This window comes from Lissotriton helveticus, chromosome 2_2, assembly GCF_964261635.1.
Source record: "Lissotriton helveticus chromosome 2_2, aLisHel1.1, whole genome shotgun sequence".
NCBI lineage: Eukaryota > Metazoa > Chordata > Amphibia > Caudata > Salamandridae > Lissotriton > Lissotriton helveticus.
The window spans coordinates 338,391,219-338,414,331 of NC_136060.1; the positions used below are offsets into that span (position 1 = coordinate 338,391,219).

At 43.0% G+C, this 23,113-nt stretch overlaps 1 protein-coding gene across 1 annotated transcript in view; it reads left to right on the forward strand.

Moving 5' to 3' along the window:
* EVC (EvC ciliary complex subunit 1) overlaps positions 1–23,113 on the forward strand; it is a 675,738-nt gene that overhangs the window by 551,530 nt on the left and 101,095 nt on the right. Inside the window, exons 15-16 of the mRNA XM_078678487.1 lie at positions 191–400; positions 6,737–6,881. Of these exons, the coding sequence (XP_078534613.1) occupies positions 191–400; positions 6,737–6,881 (355 nt within the window). The remainder of the gene's footprint in view (positions 1–190; positions 401–6,736; positions 6,882–23,113) is intronic.

Consider the following 23,113-nt stretch of genomic DNA (forward strand, 5'->3'; position numbering starts at 1 on the left):
TTATAGAAATTCTTGAATAAGTTAAAATGAATAACACGTATGCGTTCAAAAGAAGGCCAATCTATGTCCTAGTGCCCATAGACATTTAGAAAAAGGACTTGTTTGTCTCATTTTAGTTGTTTTATTTATTAATGTTTTTCAAAATATTGAATTCTCAAATCTGTTATGTTTTTGTAAACTTCTAAAAAAGGAGTCTCGGATTTTGGAAAATGAAGGGAAAGTGGAAGAAGAGACCAACCAGGCCCGTACAGAATTTCACCAGCAGCTCCTTGCTGAACTCCAAGAAGGACTGCAAATACTGCAACAGCACATAGAGCAATTGATTGGTCAAGTCCTAGTGAAGCATGCCCAGGAGGAAGCAGCAAAATGCATGCCTGAAGATTGCAACAAAAACTTCAGGGTGAGTTTCTTCTCCTGTTTTAACCAAATTTGGTATCTTGTTTGAAGAAATCCAAAAAGTAAGGAATGCTGATAAAATGATTGATGGACCGTGATTGTTTTTTTAAGGCAGCAGAAGTTTTAAGATGATAGTGCAGTAAAAGATTGGCTTCATGTGAACCTTTAACACCTTGGCTGCTAGAGGTTTTCCCCCCGGTGCTGACAAGTCAGATTTACCATTGTTCATGACAAGGTCAGCTCGTCATAAGCACACGACCAGTGTACTGCATGACGAGCTGAGCTCGTCATGAGCATGGAAGGGGTTAAGTATAAAATTGGGTGGACGAACAAATGGCCAAGCCTCCAATGGCCATACTCTTTTGGGCTCTCGGAGGTGTACGTCAGTGCCTGAGATGGAGTATTCACTACTGTTGACTCTAAATGAGGCAGTCCGACCTTCAGATTGGCGGTGAACGGACTCTGTCGCCATTGCAACAGAGTATTATCTTTGCCAACCTATAAAACAGGCCCTAAGATTTTAAACTCTATTTTGGTATCCATTGTCAACCAGTACAACATCCTCAACGCAGGTGATATACCAACTCAGCATAATGTAATCACCATGTGTGTCTCTGTTTTTTTCACCATCTTTGGCTAGATTTCATAAGGTTGCCATGTGGGGATAGAGAAATCTGCATTTGCACCCACATCATGAGCACCCATGACACTATAGTTTAGCAAAAGTGGCCGCAGATGTTTGTGTGGCCCCCTGCTGTAATATGTATCATGCCAGTGCACATTTTATGCCAATACGATCACAATGTAGTATTTCCTCCTCTGCATGATGGTGTTGACCCATGTAAATGAGGCAACACTTTGCCTTTGTACCAGCACCATATAGAACCAGGTGCAGAGGAAAAAGGCTGTTGGGAGGCCCCGAATTGTGTGTCACATAGAATTGGTGCATAGAGCGTCCCCCGAGGGCACTCTTATGGTGGAGGCCACAAGGGTCAGAGAGATCCCCCAGGCAGTGAAAGACAGAGCCATGATTCCAAGCCTTGGCTCTCTTTCACTAATGCGCTTTCCTATTTGTAGACATGAACTGTAAGAGTTTGCACTTGCATTGAGGGCAACACATTGTCTTTGCAATCAGGAGCACTTTAACAGTCTACTCCAGGTGTGCTATTGTCTAAGCAAGGAAAGTCGACCAATATGAAAATTCAAGACTTGATCATTGATTCAGTAGGTGCTGGGAAATGTGAAAATAGAGTACAAGTCTCTAATCCAATTCATCACCAATAATAGCTTGTGTAATGGCGTCCAGATGAGCTTGAGAAAGAAAAGGTTTCATACAATGCAAAATCATTGGATAGTAAAAGGACTAGTTGACTGAAGAATTAACCTGTAGTGTAGTTGTTTCTTAATTTAGATGCAGTGAGTTTCACCATATGGCAAACTGTGATAGGAAGAGAACACTGTAAATAAACTAAGTAATTCTGTTTGCACCAAAACATCTTGTCTGGGTGACTCCAGTCAGAGACTACGGTAGTACAGTGTGATACGGTAGCTGAGAAATCACTCAACAGATTCAAAATATTTTTTCCTGTTACCTGCATATGTGTGAACACAAATCACTTTTTCTTAGGCAAATGGTTGTAACTCAGAATATTTAATGGAAATATTATCTGACATGGATATCAAATCTTAAGTATCGTTCACAATAACATCTCATTGGGTCTTGATTTTCTGTTTTTAACTGCAAATAGGATATTTTTTTGTGCTATTTAGGAGACAATGCTCATCTCAGCAGATACTTTGAGAACAATATTCTGGTATCATTCCTGAAACAATTCAGTAAGGGCTGTCCATTCATGTTAAACAAAGTCATTGTTACATTCTGTAAGCACATCTATTAGACAACAGCAAAGCAAACCAACCCAGTGCTTCCATGGACCCACCTGCTATCATTACGTAGAGTCCAGGGGAACCTCATGATCCAGAGCATCAGATGCTGCAAATAGATCTCGCAAGACCAACATGCCAGTTTCTGCCTGATCTAGTATTATGATATGTCTATCCTTTACTTTAAAGAGATTATTCTCAGCCCCAGTTGCACCCAAACACCTGACTGAAAATCTTCCAACACTGTATGTGTGCGTACAATAGCCTGTAACTAAACATTTCCTCTTTTTGCAAAATATTTGGAAGTAATGGGATGTAAGAGGGGCAACAATTACTAATAGACTGTGGGGGATCAGGTGAGTGATCCTTCCCCTTTCCCTTTAGTAGTTCCTAGTCACTTGATTCAGCAAAACGACTGAGTATATTACTTAACAATAGAGAAAAAGTGCTTCAATCCCCTGCCCTGGTCTGCTGGGGAAAAGGTAGGTTTTAGTGATTTTATGTTCCTCTTTTGTTTTTTAAAGATTGCCTCATGGCAAGTCATTTTGAACCTTGGCTACATATCATATTTTGCATTCCAAATACTTGGAATGTTATAATGGTAAATATCAGACTACATTTGGGGGTGGGGGTCACAGGGCAGGCATGGTCTACTGGACCTCAACCTTGGCTTGCCTGTGGTGAGCTGGGGTCCATCCTATTATGGCTCTGCAAACTTCCATAATTGACCTTCTGGGTAGCAAGGACAAGCAGTCAAAGGCTTCTCCGAGAGGTATAGTGGGGTGGGGGTGTAGAGACTCAGAATTCCAACCTGTCCATCCCACTGCTTATCTTAGTTAAATAGAAGTGCTTTAAGATTATAGCAAATGGAACACTACACATAGCAATGGCGGTTCAGGTACAGTGTTCTACTAAATACATTACAGGGCTCCAGCCAATGTCTACAGTTCCCACATCAACTAGGACAGTTAAGCAAAGTTGCTCTAGACTTGATCATTGATTCAGTAGGTGCTGGGAAATGTGAAAATAGAGGACAAGTCTCTAATCCAATTCATCACCAATAATAGCTTGTGTAATGGCGTCCAGATGAGCTTGAGAAAGAAAAGGTTTCATACAATGCAATATCATATCCTGAATAAAATGGTTGACTCTGATAATCATTAATTCCTCTAACATTCAGATTAAGCTTTGCATTCAAGGCACAGTTTCTCAGTCATTCATTGCAGGCCTTGTGTTATCTGTACGATGGGAATCTGTTCAGTACAGAAGTTGGTGGTGCACCATTAGTGTTGTCACAATCAGCACCTTAGGCTGCGGGATCGCACACACCCGCTCCACTTCTCAGATCTGTCCACTGAGGATGAATAGCATAATAACCTGAATAGCTGTCACACCTTTGTCAGTGGCCATTGGGGTTGTGTCCTCTTCTATGGTGGTATTTGTAGGGTCTCAAGCACTCGCAGCATATCGAGTGGTGGCAGGATAGTTCATGTCATGGTGATGCCGGATGGCACACTGTCTTTTGGGGAGGGGATGTTTATTCTTCATGAAGTTTGCCATATGAACCATCAGGGTAACCCTTCATAGTTCAATTTGACACTGCTAGTCAGAGGTCCTCTCTTTTGGGTGCTCCACAGTCAAGAGACATGACTAGTCTCTTCTCCTGTACAATTTATCCTCCTACACAACCAGGAACTCTCCTACCGTCTCAGAGTAGGTAGACTTGTTAGGTGCTAGACAGATCCACATCTCTCTTACAAATTTAATAGACTTCAGGTGATGTCCCATCACCTCTGTGAGACTGGCTGTTTGGTAGACACCAACCTCTGGATTGTAGCAGCTCTGAATACTCTATGAAGCACTCATTTTAGGATCAATAAAAACCTGGAACTGGAACAAACTGGGATGGTTTGGGTCCAACCTTTGTACTGATTTTCCAGACAGAGGATGTTGATCCACTGCTAAAACTCCAGAAACCGGGTTGGTGTTGTTCCTTTTCTATTCTCATTTTCTGGCTGCAGTGCAGACATAATCTTTGTGCAAGGTATGACTCTCATGACAACAGGTAGTGATGATGTTGGCTCCAAGCAGCAGTATCCACATCATGAGCACAGTGAAGCATGAAGACTTTACAAGTAGCAAAAACAAATGCAAAAACAACAGTTGATGGACAGAATGCAGAACAATGTCATAGATTCACCCCAGTACAGAGATCTTGGCCTAAATCCATCGTTTTTTTGCTCACCACACCACCCCAGTTCAGACATGGCCATATGCAAATCAGCCTTGACCCTGTGCCTCATGGGAACAGTCCAGCCTGAACTTACAAGTAGCTGTCATCAACCTTCCTCAAGTTGCTCTCATGGAAATACATTAGTGTAGGGGATGTCTAGAAATGTCCTCCCTCCTAACAGAATCTGCAGATTCATCCCACATCGTTCATCATAAACTAAATGGCACTGATCAGGAAACATTATAAGCAAACGCATAGTAAAAGGTCCTCTTGTAATTTCTACGGGTAGACCGGTCTCCATCTTCCCACACTCCGGTCTAGGGATTCCCTTCTGCTCCAGGAATGCAGCTATACTGTTCTATTGTCTGGGGAAGCTGCATCACACCCACCATCGACCCAACCAGGGGCAATCCGAAGTGGATCACTCTGGTGCCAGTAACCATACTCTGAACAAAACATGCAGTCTTTCACCAGCCATACCTTAGACACACATACCTTGCATGCACACAGGATGTCAGCACAATGGTCCTAGTGTCACATAAAAGCAAAATGTTACACGTCAATCAATCAATTAGGGGTTTGTATAGCGCGCTACTCACTGTAAAGGTCTCAAGGCGCTGGGGGGGTGGAGGGGAGGGGGGGCTACGTAGTCCGTTGAAGACCTCAAGTCCTTCCTGAACGTGTGCAGGGTCGGGGAGCGTCTGATGTTCACAGGGAGCGTGTTCCAAGTCTTGGCTGCAATGTAGGAGAAAGCTCTCCCGCCAGTTCTGTGTCTGCGGATGCGGGGGACCTTTGCCATGGCGAGGTCGGCGGAGCGGAGTTTCCTCTTGGACACGTGGAAGGATATTCTCTTTTTGAGGTATTTGGGTCCGATGTTGTGTAGGGATTTATAGGCATGGGTGAGGAGTTTGAAGGTGGCCCTCTTCTCGACGGGGAACCAGTGGAGACCTCATAGGTGTTGGGTCATAATATTGTACTGCTTCTTTGTTCATGCTTCAATCTAAGGAAGGTAATGTGAAGCCCTTACCGAAACAGCATACCTCAGTTCTCCTGAAGCTTTCTTTTGTTGACAATCAGAAAGATAATGTTCATCTCCAGCACCATTCACTTTCGGATTGTATAAAGTGAGCGTTACATACAGTGGAGCATTCATATGTCGCAGGGCCTACATGATGTATACTGATCTTGAAAAGCTAGATTATTGTTATTGATACCCTAGCTACAGACATTAATGCTTGGTGTTAATAGTTATCAATTCAGAAATGTTGGCGCCAAAGTTAATCAACACATTCAATTGTTTTCACACATAATCATGGAAAGTGATCTTTTTACAGCAGCAGGAGTGTACAATATAGGTCTGCCAACGCACACAGCTAAACCGTGTGGGATATCAGGTCCCTTAACCAGGTCACCCAGGGGAGAGCCGATATGACATGGTAGAAGACCGAGGGCCTGATTTAAATCTTGGCGGACAGGTTACTCTATCACAGCGGTGACAGATATCCTGTCTGCCAAAATATGAATTACATTATATCCTATGAGATTTATATTTCTGGGGATGTGATGTACGACACGGCTTCGACGGAGTAACCAGTCTGCCAAGATCTAAATCAGGCCCTAAGTGATCTGAGAACCCATAATGAGAGTGGGTTTCCAGCTTGTGTGAGGAGGCTTCACACAAACCATCCTTTGGGGGGGTTTTCAGCCTCTCTAGGACACAGGCGGAAGCTTCAGAAGCATTTATTTTTGGGCGGGGGGCAGGGGGTGGTAGGAAGTCTAGGTATGACTCCTAACTATTGCTTGGCACAGAGCCATGTCATCTCTCTGTGGACCCTAAACAACTGTATATACAGTAATGATCCCGAGGCCCTGCCCCACCAAAGACTCACTCCCTCCCCTCACACAGTAAAAACGTTTCTTAAAGTTGTCAGTTCTGTCAAAATTGTCCTATTTGGTTTGCTAACCTATGTATGTTCAAAGAGTAACTGTCCCCGTCAAAATATCAAGAGTAGTTGTCAGCCATTGACTGTTTTAAGATGCCTGAAATACAAACAGATATTGTCTGTGGTCATGGCGCAGGTGCATCTAGCATTTTTGAGGCAGAAGCCATAATATGAATGTTTAGCAAGAACCAAAATGGAACAAGTGTTAATATGTTTGACAGCAATTCATGAAAAACAAACATACCTTTTTTTCAAGTAATTTAATATTTTCATCCTTCAGGAGCGTTTGGTAGAAACTGCAGTTGAGAGTGTATATGTGACCAGCAATGGTGTCAAGAGACTTGTGCAAAGCTTTTATGAAGAAATAGAAGGGATTTTGCAAAATTATGAACAAGGGAAAGTAAAGCGATTAAAAACAGTCCAAGGTAAGCAAATATATCACTTCCATCATTGTCTGCATGAGCATTTGCAAATGTTTATCCATTCTCAAACACCAGCATACCCGCGTTAGGCAGAGTGAGATGTGGCCACTGTGAGGAACATGCCCTTTTGGGGGTGGTGTTCAGGTAGAGATTGTGGTGTGAATCTTTCTCCCCCACAAGCCGAAACCACACCCCTAAAGGCACCCCAGTTATACCCTAAAACCTAAATGTCCATCCCACATCAGTTGAAACATTTCCCTAAATACGACAGTTGATTGGTGGACTTAGGAGGTGGTCTGTCACACCACTGTGACCTCATTCAAAATGTGGGCATATTCATTGTTCTACATCCATTCCTATTACTTCATAATTGTCTTGTTCACAAGTTTTAATACATGTTACAATTCAACATTTTTGCACATAATTTTAAGCAGTGTCCGCGGAAAGAGTCTTTGGTCCCACGGTCGGTCACATCCTTTGGCAGGCACTCAATATTCCTCCTTCAGCATATCGGCCTTGAACCTCTGTTCTTTCTTTGCAGCACTCAGCACTTCTGGCTGCTCTGGCGTGACATTTTTGTTCTTATTCCAGCCCCAACTTTATCAGGCTAAGTTAAGAGAAAATAGAGTCTCATCCAGCTCACTATAGCAAATGGAACATGAACGATCATTATTTATATGATCATGCACTTTTCACTGTTTACCACCCACCTTTGCACTATTCTCTGTTAACGTTTTCCTAGCATAAGCTTTAAGCAAAAGCGGCATTATTTATTATTTCAAAGCAAGATGCAACATGCAAACTACGAAATGCACATGCAGCCTAGTCATGCATTATTTCTCATTTCTTTCAGAGCACAATGTAAATACGGTTTTATTTCTTTCATGTGTTATCTCACGTTAGTGCATGACTCCTGAGGCTTGAGCCGGGAGATTTCCTTTGCGTCTTCTGCACATTATATCGCTCTGTTTGCACTTTAAATCGCTTTGTTTCCCAAAAGCACCTATTTTAAACCTGTGTAATCAATTCAGTTTTAACTTGATTTTACCTGTTGCTGCTATACTGCCTGTTTAATCAATGAAGTTTTAACTTGTTTTTACCTGTTGCTGCTATAGTGTGTGGGACTCTCTGGGATTGTCTCTCGGGGTGGGGGTGGGGGGGGGGAAACTTCGGTGCTCCCGCGATTAATTTGTAGCGGGACCACCATTTTGGGGATAGTGCAGGTCATCGGGCTAGTATTCCACTCCTGACACTACTAATAGATGCGCTGATGCGACCGGACAGCGGGCGCGAGCAGCTGGCACGCTGCCAGCGCGCCATAGGCAAGCCCGTCTGTGCCCGTCTGTGCCCAATCGGGCCCAGGGGCTGGGAGCTCTGGCTCCACAGAGGTAACTATCGTAAACCCCATCTGTTTGTCATACTCCGCAGACTCCCTGCATCAGATTAGAAGACAGGAATATGCAAAGCACTCACCACATTTAACCTGTCCCAAAAATGTTCCAAATACTTTAGAAGGCCCGGTAGCTTCAAAACTGCCATTTCAAATGTGATCTAGAGCTAATTACGCTACAAGATATAGGAAGCAGCCAAAAATTACAAACATATGGTCTAAATCGCTTACTCTGCAATGTTAGGTCATTAGCTAAGTACCCTATTAAGATATGGGATATGATCACCTCACACTCTTCAGATATCTGTTTCCTTACAGAATCATGGCTAAACTCTGCAAATCATCCATCGATTAATTTAGCCAATCCATATAATTATAAATGTATTCACCTTGATAGAGGTGGAAAACTGGCTATGGTATCACCATAGCCTTTAAAAACTCCTTCAACCTGAACTGGATCTCTACCATAAGCAATAGCTGTTTGGAATTAAGGATCTTTAAGATTAACATATCCGCAACAGATAGCTGGAATGGAGCACTGATTTACCACCCTTCAGGATCTAGGATGAAATATTGTGACCAACTTATAGAACAAATAGCCATGTATGTACTAGCATCGAATCAATTCTTCCTTGGCGACTTTATCTTTAATGGGGAAGAGTACACTAACCCCAACGTTATTAAACTCCTATCTAATTAAAAATTACTGGGTCTCTCCCAAAGAGGTAAAGGCCCGACACATCTGGCCGGTCATTCGCTGGATTTAATCTTTTCCAACATTGACCAATTGGTCTGCAAACCTCCAATCCCCTTAATGTGGACAGGTCATTTCATGATTACGTTCACTATGCAACCTCCACGTATCTGGAGCCCCGCTGAGATTAAATAGCGGCAACAAGAAGCATGTAGACCTTGGCATAAACTCACTTTTGAATACTTTAGTGAGGTCTTTCACCCTAAACTACTAGATAGTGATCTTGAAATATCTGAGCTGTTGGAAGGCTTCAACTCGGCCTTCACGACGGCACTGGATGCAACAATACCTTTTAAAAATCATAGCCTCTCACAGCGACGACCGTCAGCACCATGGTATACACCAGACCTAAACTTAGAAAAATCCAAATGTAAAACCTTGGAGAGACTATTGCAGAGAAGGAAAGATCCTCAAGACGGAATATTATAAACAGGCTCCATCTCAGTACCATCAGAACATAAAAATTGCCAGACAAACTTTTATTTTAAATCAAATAGAACAAGCCAGCAACTCCTCAAAGGCCCTTTTTAGGTCTCGACTAGGCAGTGTGCAAGCACTGCTAGGAGGGACCTCTTGGAATCGCTTCAGGCTTTAGTGAAAACCCATGCACGATTTGCACTGTTTCCTATTAGTACTCGTGCATGTATGGAGTTTACCTCGTGTTGCCATCTGTTAGTAATTATCGTGCTGGCTCCCAGGAGGTAAAACCGCCATATATGGACTTCCGGCTGTGCGCGCCACTAAAACACCTTTGCGTGGTGCCCTCAGCATCGGATAATCGCCATTGTTCTGCGCAGGATCACACAGCTGTGGTATGTAGGGCAGGAACAATTGTCTGTGAGTGGCCACAGAACGGGCCGCAGGAAAAGCTTAGAAGTCTCAGGGAGAGGAGGGGTTGTTAGTAGGCTTTGTAAGTTCCTATTTTTGTAGGAACTTCGAGGTTTAGGTCATGGGTTCCAGCCTTCCACCTTCATTACTCAGCTAACCAAGCCTCCTTTTCCGCTCGCCACCCCCCTGTAATTTAGGCACATTGAAAGCCTATCACAGCGGATCCCGGTTAAGTTGCCTCAATGACCTTCAGTGCATATCTTCCCAATTTTTGCATGCCTTTATTCAGGGACAGATTTTTAAGGGGAGCATATTTAGGTTTTCAGACGAGGTGTCAGCTGATATAAAATTCCCCCTTTGAAAGCACCTATTCGGAGCTCTTTATGATGCATTTTCGCGTTACAAACCTTATTTATCTCCTTTCCTCCACTTTATAGCAGAGGTGAACAGATACAAATTCCCAGGCTGCACAAGGAACATATTCAGAAGCTATTAAAAGGAACCTCTGCTTGGTGCGCACGGGTAGTGTGGAATTTGAATGACCTTCAAAGTGTGAAGTAACTCAACGCAGTTTAATATGTCACTACCTTCCTCTCAAGGCCAGGTTTTCATTTTTCCACCTTACACATTGTTGTTTTTTGTCCATTAATCACGACTGTCTCAGAAGGGATGGAGGCCTTTTAAAATTGGCGTGGTAACGATGTACTTTCTACCCCATTGATCTGCAGGGAAGGGGAAATAGTTGTAAATCAGTGCAACACGTAGTACAACACTTTAAGAAAGTATAAAACACTGCAGAAGCGGACCAGGTGATTGTTGGTTGTATGACTTTACCAGTGGAGGGCGACCTGGGTCCTGTGTTTCCCTCTGTGCTCATCATTGTGTTTACAGGTTTTCTATGAACCAGTTGCTATATTACTCATTCAGTTCATGAGAACAGGCAACACGTTCATACTTGGAATGTTACGTCACCTTCAGCGCGGTTATGTGAAGGAACAGCCTTGTATTCTTGTTTATAAATGAGGCGGCGCCCCGAGATCGGAACAGCATGTGCGGTTGCAAGTAAACAGCTAAGGGATGCATCGGAAATGAATGCAGATTCAGGTATTGCTTGTTATGCTGCAACACTTTTTAGTGGTGTTAGAAAAGGGGCAGTCACATTTGTCAGCTAAGATCAGGCACGGTGGTTGTTAGCTTCCGGCGAAGTGCCTGGTGAATAACATTAACATTTTATTTTATCGTAGTAGGCTTAAATAATGCAAACATAAACAGAGTTGAAAACTCTGCTGGAGACACAGGTTTTACTCCCAAGGCACTTGTAGGGATCCACAGGGTGCTTTGAAGAGGAGGCTAGTGAATCCAACCTGGACACAGTGGAGGAGCCTTCCATGTAAATGTGCAGCTGCAGGATCGGGTGTCACATCAGAGGCGCAATGTACTTTGCTTTTCTCTTACCTGGAAGGCAATGCGCACTCTGGCAGGCAGAGAAGGTGACAAAGGGGTTATGCCCTGTACCAACAGGTCACTGACTGTGCACCCTCTCTGAGTTGGAGGAGACCAGTCTCAGTCGGCTGAAGCCACCAAATAACAGGGAGGGTCATACGGGGCGGCAGACAGCTGTTCTGCATGGTTGTGTTTTTTGAAAAATGCTGCACACTCGCGCACACACACACCTCTCTGTTCCCTCATTGGACACGATCATCCTCGTAGACACGCCCTCCTTCTCCTACAGCGCCGCTTCTTCTCTTGCGGGTCCATAAAGGCGCCTCGAAGTCAACGCATCTTGATTCAGGCACTAAGGTGCTTTATATTCTTTGCACAAGAGCCACCTTGGTTCTCGAGCTCCAGTTAGTACCTCTCCTACAGCGCTAGCTTCTTCTCTTGCAGGTCCCAGAAGGCGCCTCGAAGTCCACATACTTGATTCAGGAGCTAAGGTACTTTGTATTCTTTGCCCAAGAGGCGCCTTGATCTCTCTTCATCCTGAAATATCTAACCACGCTCTACGATAGTAACCGGTAAATTATAAGTCACAGTTCAAAGTGGTTTTCATCACCCTCTCGCCCCCTCTTTTTTCCTGCCTCCGCCATTCTTTTTCTCTCCAGCTGTCTATTGCCTTTTGTAGCACGCCCGTCCTCCTCTTCACCTGCCTTCCTTCTCCCACACTTTCCTTCCCCCCTCTTTCAGTCTCTTCTGTCTAGCTGCCTTCTCTTCTCTCCCACTCTAGACTCCCCCACTTTCTAGGGGCTTAATTTTAATGTGTGTTTGACGGAACGCTTATTATTAAAAAGTATTAGCTGTTACAATTAGGTAAGTACGTTTTACAAACTCTGGTATGGATTTTTCAAAACTGTAGAAAATTATTTGGGCTTCAATAAAAATGACTTGTTGATTCAGGTATTCATTGATGAAGTTGTTTATATGTATGCAGAGTACAGCCTACAGCCTACAACTGAGCGCTGCGTTGATGGGTTTGGCAGAAGGGAAGCCTCATACTATTGTTAAAGTTTACTCAAGGTGCAGCACAAATCCTGGAACACTTCCACCTTCTAACAACATAGAGATGTACATTTTAGTTGTTACGCTTTCTTTTTACCCCCATCTTAATTTTAACAGGTTTCTCACGGAACGCTTATTATGCGTCACTCGTTTGTGCTTTCATCACCCGCTCTCCTTCTCTTTTCTCATGCCTCCGCTGTTCTTTTTCTCTTTAGCAGTCTATTGCCTCCTGTTGCACGCCCGTCCTCCTCTTCACCTTCCTTCCCTAGCTGCCTCTTCTCTTCCACTCTTAAACCCACCACATAATTACACTCTACTTGAGACAATATAAATACACTCCACATAACACCACTCAAAAGCACATAATTACACCACATAATTACACTCTACTAAATGCACCATACACTCCACATAATACCACTCAATGCCACATAATTACATGCCACATAATTACACTCTACTCAATGCAACATAAATACACTCCACATTATGCTACTCAGTGCCAAATAATTACACACCACATATTTACACTCTCCTCAGTGCAACACAAAACACTCACTGCCACATAATTACTTGCCACATAATTACACTCTACTAATTGCAACATACACCCCACATAATACCACTCAGTACCACATAATTACATGCCACATGCAAGTATGCAGCCAATCCCCAGTGGAATCCCAGGAGTTTGGCGACTCACTGGTCATGTACTTCCAGGAAAAGACATCTAATATCTATTCAAAGTTCCCTGCCACCACTCTGCAAGATTCAGAGACTAGCACTAGGCCAGGTGAGCAATGAAAAGTAACCCACAGTACTCTGGACTGTTTTCAGCTGGCCACGTAAGAGGAAGTACATAATTCCCTGGCTACAGCCAAATCCTGCGTCTCCTCGATTAAAAAAATATTCAATTGCTCTATACAAACGCGAACTATCCCCCCAGCATGGAAGGAAGCATGTGTACGGCCTATATTTAAAAATGCCACATTCGACCCCATTTACTTAGCAACTATCGTCCAATTTCCCTGCTACCTCTGCTGGGTAACCAATTGGAAAGCATAATAAATAGGAAGCTGGGATCATATCTTGAAGCCAAAATATTCTGGATCCCTCGCAATCAGGTTTTCGACCAGGTTTTAGCACAGAGACTGCACTCCTGGCTGTGACTGACTCACTTAGACAGGTAATGGATGCAGGAGCTCGGCTTTACTGATATTACTGGATCTGTCCGCGGCCTTCAACACCATCTCACACCCAAGGCCCACTAATAGATTGCAGGCTTGTGGTATTCTGGGAACAGCACTAAAATGGCTACAGCATTTTCTCTCAGACAGACAGCAGACGATCATTTTAGATCCACATTCCTCAGATAAAATGCAATTGGACAAGGGAGTACCCCAGGGATCATGCCTAAGCCTGTCACTGTTCAATATATGCATTGCTCCGCTAGCAAAGATCGTAGAGCAATTTTGCTTTGAGATCATTTCATACGCTGACAACACCCAGCCTATGTTTACCATGGGTCCTAATCTAGAATCAGAGAAAATGCGTTTCTTGGCTGGTATGCTTGCAATATCCAACTGGGTGACTGAGATTTGCCTCCAGTTGAATCCAGAAAAAACAGAGAACATGCTACTGGGAAAAGCCCCAACCATTTGGTCGGATGAGTGGTGGCCCCACCAACTAGGGTCCACTCCCGTGCCCAAAAACAGTGTGAAAAACGTAGGGATAAAACTTGACCAAACCCTAAAAATGAAAGACCATACTGCCACTACCAGTTCATGTTACTATAATATGCACCTTTTGCACAGACTTTTTCACTTTCTTCCTACTAACACCCGCAGAACCCTGGTCCAGGCTATGGTGACTAGCAGACTGGACTATGGAAATGCTCTGCTGGCTGAAGTGGGTGATACCCTGCTCGCCAAGTTACAGGTGGTCCAGAACACCACGGCAAGACTAATTTTGAACTGTCCTGCAGGCACCCCTTCCACGCCTCTACTGAGGGAACTGCACTGGCTGCCTGTGAGGAAACGGTCCTTTTTCAAAATCTGTTGCCCATCTTATAAGGCCTTGAGTGGCAAAGGCACACGTTATCTTCAAAGAAAGCTCACTACTTATACACCTGGCCGAAATCTTAGATCAAGTACCCAAGCTCTTTTGTGTGTGCCCCAAATACGTCAAACTCGCACTGGGGGCAAGGCCTTTTCTTATCTTGCCCCAGGGTACTGGAATAAGTTATCCATAGCACTACGTGAGATTCCAAGATACAGTAAATTCAGGAAACAACTAAAAGCCTACTTGTATTAATCTCATCTGGTTGGCCTCCCGGTCAGGTTCTGTAACGGCGCCGAGATGCCCCCGGGTGACATGTGCTCTATAGCAAATAGCATTAACATAACATAACATGTGCAAAGCATTTTCCCTCATGTTTATGTAAGGTGCAAGTTAGTTTTCTATTTACTGCTTACTGTTAGTACGTATTATGGGGGTGTCAATTCGAGCAGGTTTCATTTTGCGAAATCCTGCTCCATCAGAAGTAAACAATTTACAACAAGGGGTGGTGATGGACAGAGTCTCTGAATTAAGCAGAGTACTCTCACCCAGTCAAGAGATCAGGGCTAGATCCAACACCGTTTTTTAGCTCATTGCACCATCCCAGTTTCAGAACCTGGCTGTATGCAAATTAGTCTGTCCCTGGCCCAGTGCATCATGGGAACAGGGCAGACCAGACTACAAAAGCCAATTCTTACACTGGGAAGGAAACAAGCTTCCGGGGACCGGTTTCTGCCATTTCAGGCGTCTTCGGCCCGGCTTGCTTGAATCCTGATGGTGCAATGAGCAAGGGACTCACATCTGAGTATACCCTTCCACGCTTAGGGTGGACAAAATAATTTACAACAAGGGGTGGTGATGGACAGAGTCTCTGAATTAAGCAGAGTACTCTCACCCAGTCAAGAGATCAGGGCTAGATCCAACACCGTTTTTTAGCTCATTGCACCATCCCAGTTTCAGAACCTGGCTGTATGCAAATTAGTCTGTCCCTGGCCCAGTGCATCATGGGAACAGGGCAGACCAGACTACAAAAGCCAATTCTTACACTGGGAAGGAAACAAGCTTCCGGGGACCGGTTTCTGCCATTTCAGGCGTCTTCGGCCCGGCTTGCTTGAATCCTGATGGTGCAATGAGCAAGGGACTCACATCAGAAGTAAACAGCAGACAATAATTTTGCAGTGGTCCAAGACTGCAGTATATGTTGGTTCTTGTGATTCACAGCAGTTTGTGTATAGACTTTATTGACTTGCTGCCAGTCAGCTGTGGTTTCTTCACGAGGGTGAGAGAGCGTTGCCCCTCGCTCTCTGCGAGCCCCTCATAAAACAATAAAATGACAGTGAAATTATTTAATTCTCATTTTACTTTTTACAGATGTGTGCGCGCCAAAGCTGCCAGCCTTCTCCGGGTGTCCCCGAGCCACTGTTGCCGATTGGCAGCATGAAGGACTGTAGTAGTGGCTGACCGGACGCTCAAAAGTACAGTTGTCTTTTTGGCCAGCCGTCTTGCGATGGCCAGCCTGATATGCACCCTTTGATGCTCTGTATACTGAGCTGTCTTAGACAGCTGGGGGAGAGAAAGCACAGGTGTCCGGCCAACCTGCTGCATCCAGTCCTGGTGCTTCTCTCATGCTTGAAAAATTAGATTTACTCAGTACAATGTGTGGGGTTCCACTGAGCTCACAGGCATGATGATCCGAGTGCCCCTGATGAGGGATACTGTCAACCCAAAAAGCATTGGGCTTTTGAGCTTTGAATGATGTAACCAATTGAAGTCATGAATGTATTGGTGGACATGCGTTTCAAAAGAATTAATGTTTGGCCAGAAGATAATACATTGGACTGAGTGGATTTAATTTTTCAAGCATTAAAGATTTACATGTGCAGGATTTGTTGATCGCTCAGTTCATTCAGAAAAGAATTGATTGAGCATACTCGGAATTATGTGTCTTTGGACTGCTCCGCAGTTTCTGCTACCAGCATCGCCATAACAGAACTGGTGCTCACTTGGACAGAGAACACACCAAGACAGCTCATTACATATACTGTCAAGCACATTTACTGATTCTGGAGTTCTATAATTTAGTGCATTATTCTGTCCCCTACTGTCTTTTCTGGCAACCAATCTGAATCTTGCTGGACAGCCACTGTGCTTTATTTGAGGCAGTGTTTGCAGTTAGGGGCCCACAGGCACTCATTTTTGGAGACCTGGAGTTTTCAAGAAAGACACAAAAACAGTGACAAAAAGAGAAAGCAGGAATTAAGAAAACCTGAAGAGTGAGATAAAAGAGATAGCTATGAGGCATGGGGTGGAATAAAGACTAGGCAGACTTGATATTTGGCATCCCTGACATTCTCAGCAGAGGAGTTTTAAGGCATTGGCAAAGTGGGCTCTGGCCCAGGGCCCCAGCCTTTCAGGGCCCCCGCTGACAGAGCCAGCTATGTTCTGCAGAGTCTTGCCCTGATGGCCTTGAATCATTCTTAAACAGATTGTTTTAAATACCTTTATTCCCTTCATTTATATTTAATGTGGGTGATGTGTGAGTTTTTATTACAGACATTTTATAGAGAAATATTGTGTTTCTGTTACATGCAACATCTGTAAAGTTTCTTTTAGATCAAAGCGTTACCTCGCATATGAGACATGGGAGGGTGTCACAGAGAATATTTTCAGTAACATTAGTGAGCTGCTGCTTTGTTACAATATTGAAACCACACATCACTATCCCTGAATATCAGATGTACACACATTTATAATTTGGACAAATGTGCCTGTGCACTGTCAGTGACCGGCCAAAGAGAGCATGAAAGAGCTGGAACTGGATCATAAATTTAAAACTGCTCCTAACAGGGGCCCCCAAAAGCCTTAATATGCTGTGTGCAGAGCTGGCAGTGGCTTCTGAGGAAAACTCTGTTTGAAGCAAGAAATCCATCCATTCATTTCCAGTTTTCTGCTAAGCAAATTTTGACATTTGTTTCCAATTTTCCACCGCAAGCAAATTAAAAAACAAATAAGTTGGAGTTCATCTGATTAGCTTTTCTACAACATTTGTTTTCCAACCCCAAGGACGCTAAAGTTCCACTGCAACATAACTGATGGTACTCAAGAGTGAAGTTATGACTCATACTAAGCAACCGAATGAGAAACCCTTGCAAGAACAAACACCATTGATCAAGGAAGAGAGCATTCAAACACTTCATCCGGAGCAGCATCTGCTCATTATGGAAATCTATGGCCTGTAAAGCGAGGGAGATCTTTGTGAACAATGCAAAAGTGATAATGGGCAGATATGAATCAAAGGCTGGCCTCCAGATAATTCAGTGCATCTCAAAAGACTGCCAGTGAATGTGTAAATGGAATACTGCTTTTATCTGAGCATTTTAATTGCAATGAAGCACTAAGGCTATTGCATCAATTAATAACCTAGAAAGCTAGTCTGGTCTCTGAAAAACATATGTCTTTAGCCAAAAAGAAAATGGTAGCACCTCTGCCTTAAAGGGAGATTGTCCTTTCTGATGTGATTGAACACTTAGATCTTATGATTGGGGATAACATCAAACCACACTTTGTTGATTAAAAGATTTATGTGACGTTTCCAAACTGTTACCTTTAATGGATGATGTCATGAGTCAACTCTCATTTCCTTTCTGAAAACAATCTGCTCCAGCAAGAATTGATGCTTGAGCTATTCCATCCATGCATTCTCAGCACATAGTGTGCACATCATTTCTGGCTGAATCACAGATTCAAGCATCGAAACTTAATCCCAAGGTCTAGACAATCATTGCAAACTATATGTATGCATGTTTTTGTTAAACAATGTGTGGTACTAGTAGCTCACTGAATGCTTAGTTATTCTTTGCGGGCCATGAATATATTTCAAGCAAGGGATAAACTATACCCTAGAGCCCGACGTAGCGACCTCTACTGACCGTTAAAGACCCAAGCCGAAGGTGAGGGCCTATAACAAGGGAGCGTGCCTTCAATGGCCTCAAGAGCCCGCTACAGAGGGCTCTAAGGCTATTAGAACATTCTGCCCCTAGAGGTCACAATGTTCTAATTTGTAAAAAGAAAGGCCTCAAGGAACCTGAGGGGATTGAAATCACCTCAGGCTCTGTGAGGCTTTCTTTTCATAGCAACAACTGTGAACAAACATTGGAATGTTGCTGTCAGGGCTTCTTCCAGCCATTAGAAGTCCAGAGCAAGCCATTGTTTTCAATGGAGCTCACAACATTCCAATGTTGTAATAATGCTTACAACAGAAATGTCCAATATAACATATTTTGCTTTTGCACAAATTGCTGTATATTTACAATGTCACACAAGGAGGGAATATAGATTTTTATCAGCTTGGTGTTCAGAAAATCTGGATTTTATTAACGACAGAGAGGCTAATATTATTGCGTTTTTCCTTAAATGCCACCTCACAGCAGCTCCTTTAACAAAATAGAACACAAAAAAACAGAATTCTAACATCTTAAAACTGTAGAACACTCCTTTCTCTTCTTTCTTTTTGCATTCAACATAACACATAAGTAAAACATTAATATTTAAATGTCCATAAACATATCCAAATGATTATCTCCATGTAAATCTTCATCCATCAAGAACACTCCATGAGCCATCCTTTATTATTATTCTTCTCCTTCTAAAGTTGTGATCCAGCTGAAATAAAAAATAACACTATTATATTTGGGTAGGGCTCAGGGCGGTAATGATATTTAATAAAATCCAGATTTTCTGAACACCAAGCTGATGAAAATCTACATTTTATGGCAAGACCGGCGGCTAACATTATTGCAAGTTCAACGTGTTCCCATTAACAATGATGCAGTTGGACTGTTTCCAAAAGGAACGGGGTGAAGACTGATTTGCATATGGCTGGGTCCAAACTGGGGTGGTGTGATGAGCAAAAGAATGATGGATTAAACCCAGATCCTTGTGACTGCGGGTGAATGTTTGCATTGTCCAGCATTCCGTCTATCAATTGTTGTTTTTGCATATGTCGCCCTAAGTGGGAAGGGTATGCCCAGACGTGGGTCTCGTGCTCATTACACCACTGGATTTAAGCTAGCCTGGCTGATGAAGGTTGATGCCATGAACCCGGTCCCAGGATGCTGTTTCAGGTCCAAAGAGGACCTGGCTTGGCAGTTCGGGCTGGACTGGCCCCAAAAAGAACAGGACCAAGACTGATTTGCATATGGATGGGTCCAAACTGGGGTGGTGTGGTGAGCAAAAGAATGATGGATTAAACCCAGATGCTTGTGACTGGGGGTGAATGTTTGCATTGTCTAGCATTCCGTACATCAATTGTTTCCTTTGTGGTAATAATGAAGCAGCACATTCCACAGGTTTGAAATACAATTTTCTAAAAACTGCATCATTCCACCTATTTGCACAATGTAAGATGTCTTGTAAAGCTCCTCCAAGTAGAAAAGCCTCAGAAGCCGATGCTCCTCTCTCCGAATGTGCTCCAAACGCAGATACATCCACACCTGCACATTTCATAACCTCTTTCTCCCAACAAGCCAGAGTAGGTGAAGAGACCGCTTTAAATGAAATAAGCATCTGCTTTTCCCCATCAGCTCTCAAGAAAGCCTTGCTCTTCCCATATTCCTTCACACCATGCAATAGACACACATTCACTTTCTCATCAAAAAAAGGATACAAAATTGTAAAAGAATTTGTTTTTGTTTTCCTAGTTAAATGTAAACAACTCCCTCTGGGGTAAAAATCCTACTGGACACATCCAAGGCCCATACATCCGATACTCTCCTAAAAGAAATCAAACACAACAGCATTGTCACCTTTAACAACAAGACTTTCAAACTCAAACATTCATAACTTTCCAACCCATCTAGATACTGCAATACCCTAGACACGTCCCTAACCAAATTATGCCTAGTTACAGGAGGTTTTGAAATCCTGAAACTCCCAAGTACTCTCCTTACCAACATATCTTGTCTGACCGAAACCCCATTAACTGACTCATGACCTGCCCCTATAGCAGACCTATATCCATTAATGGTTCTGTAAGACAGTCCCTTTTGACAGTGACCAGGCAAATAGTTTACCACTTCAACTACATCAACTGAAATGTGATCAAACCCCTTCTCATCACACCAGCATACCCATTTCTGCCATGCCAGTCTATATGTTTGCCTTGTACCTGGTCCCCAGAAGTCCTTAATAAGACTTGAGCTGTGTGTGAAAGACCAGGCCTTCCCATACTCACCTGAAATTCTCCAAACCACCAGCCTCAGGTGACCTAACATTACCAATTTGTGCCTCTCTCCCCAAAGATTTAGTAAGATATCCTGGAACACAGGGAGTAGAACTGGATAATCTATCGACATTTCCAGCAGAACTGGATACTAAACCTGAGATCTCAAAAGAAGAGTCACCAAAACCAAGGTCCTCTTCAACTTCCTCAAAACTCCTGTCAACCGAGTGATCATTGAAAATGGGGAAAAAGCATAAGGTCTGAGACCCCTCCAATTCTGCCGAAATACATCCTACCCCAGAGCTTCCGGACATCAACTGTAAAACCTCGGTAGCTGTGCATTTAATCTGTTCGCAAATAGATCCACATCGCAAGGACCCCAGATTGACATCAGATCCTGAAAAACCTGATTGTCCAATCTCCAGTTGCTTGAATCTCTGTAATTCCTTGAACACCAATCCGCCTCTATAGTCCTCAGTCCCAGAATATGTTCTGTCTGTACAACAATCTCCAGCTAAAGACAATAATCCCAGAAAACCTTGGCTAGAATTGCAAGATCCATTGACTTTGGTCCTCCCAACTAGTTCACATATCTCACATCTGAACTGAACACTTTACTTTGTCCTTTGTAAAACTCTTTATTGCAAAAGACCCTGCTAACAACTCCAGACAATTTATATGGAGCTTCCTTTCCTCCCTTCGACCAAACTCCACCTGTTGTCACTGAGCCACATCTTGCCCCCCATCCTTCCAGACATGCGTCTGATTCTATCACCAACTCTGGACACTCCCCAAATATGGCTATTCCATTCCAAGCCTCCTGGTTCCTTAACCACCATACCAACACCTCTCTGCTCTCCTCCGAAAGAACTATATCTTCCGAATATTTCTTTCCATTCCTCAAATGCTCTGCTTTTAATCTCTGGAGTGCCTGATAATTCAAAGGTTCTGAGAAATGGCCTGAATTGTAGAGGAAAGCAACCCAATTATCCTTGCTAAATTCCTCAACGAAAGTTTGTCTGCATCTAAAACTGTCTGTATCTCCTTCCTTATGCACTTTAACTTCTCTTTTGGAAGTAACGGCGGACAAACCACTGTACCCAGCATGAATCTCAGAAACTGAGTCTCCTGACCTGGAACAAGACAACATTTCTTCATATTCACCACAAATCCTAAACTCTCTATCAGATCCATTGCAAACCTTGTGTTTTCCATCAATTTCAATCTGTTTCGGTCCATCAACAAAATGTCGTCTAAATAAATGATCAACCTGATCCCTCTCTCTCTCTCTCAAATAAGCTGCCACTGGACGAAGCACCTTGGTGAAACACCACGGAGCAGAAGAAAGTCCAAAAGGGAGACAAGTGAACTTCCATCTTCCCTCCCCATCGGACCCGCATATATTTCTGATGAGGCTCCCAAACTGGGATAGTCAGATAAGCCTCTTTCAAATCCAGACGAGTCATCCAATGCCCCATTTGAAGAACATCTCTCACCAAATATATCCCTTTAATTTTGAAATGGTGATATTCCACCCAATCGTTTAACCCTCTTAGATTTATTACTGATGAGGTCTACTAGTTTTGGATCGATTTTCAGCAATATACTTTTTTTTACGTTCAATGGATAAAGCTTTACTTGCATTACCTAGCAAACATAGTGCCCTCTGAATCCATTGCTGTAGTTCCTCCACATCCAAACCTTTGTTTCCAACCTAAGCTTCCACAACCATCTCAAAAATGTTGGCCAAAGGACCTGACATATCCAGTAATCGATCCTGACACATTTTAAGGCCTTTATCCAAGCCTTTCCTTGAATCCTTTGCTAATAAATGCAACTATTTTTGCATCCAATTCAGGCGTCACCATCACTTTATTTGCCGATCAAGGTCTCGGGCATTCAGATCGTAATCGTACTCTGACCTCTTTCGGAATCTGCTTCCTTAACCAAGATTCTATATACTCAGCCGCATGAGCCACTGGTACCCATTCGGGACACAAAGGATGTTTTATCATTGAAGGAACGAACATATATTCACCCAAAAGAGCCTCTTGCTCCTCCAATTTATCTCTTTTATTTGTAGAATTTCATAAATTTCCCCTGCATTCCTCCTCTGACTAAAATTCTGAGGAATAACTTAATTCTAATTGCACAATCACTATAAGACTTAGATGATTCTCTTTTCCTAATTTTCTTAGCTGCATTTCTCACCTCTACGATATGTTTTCTTTTCAGAGTGACTTTACCACAACCGTCCATTGCAGGATCCTCCCCTGCAGAATAAAACCCTTTCCTCTTGTGTAGACAAACCCTGAGACTTAATAAAACTGTTGAATTTCTTCTCCATCTTACTATTAAAATCATTAGAACATTTATTTCACATATTAAACATTCTCTCTTCCATATTACCACTAAGCTGCCCTAATTACTAGGTTCATTCATAATGAATTACACCTTAAAATGTTCTCTTAAACCTCTAATGTAAAGAT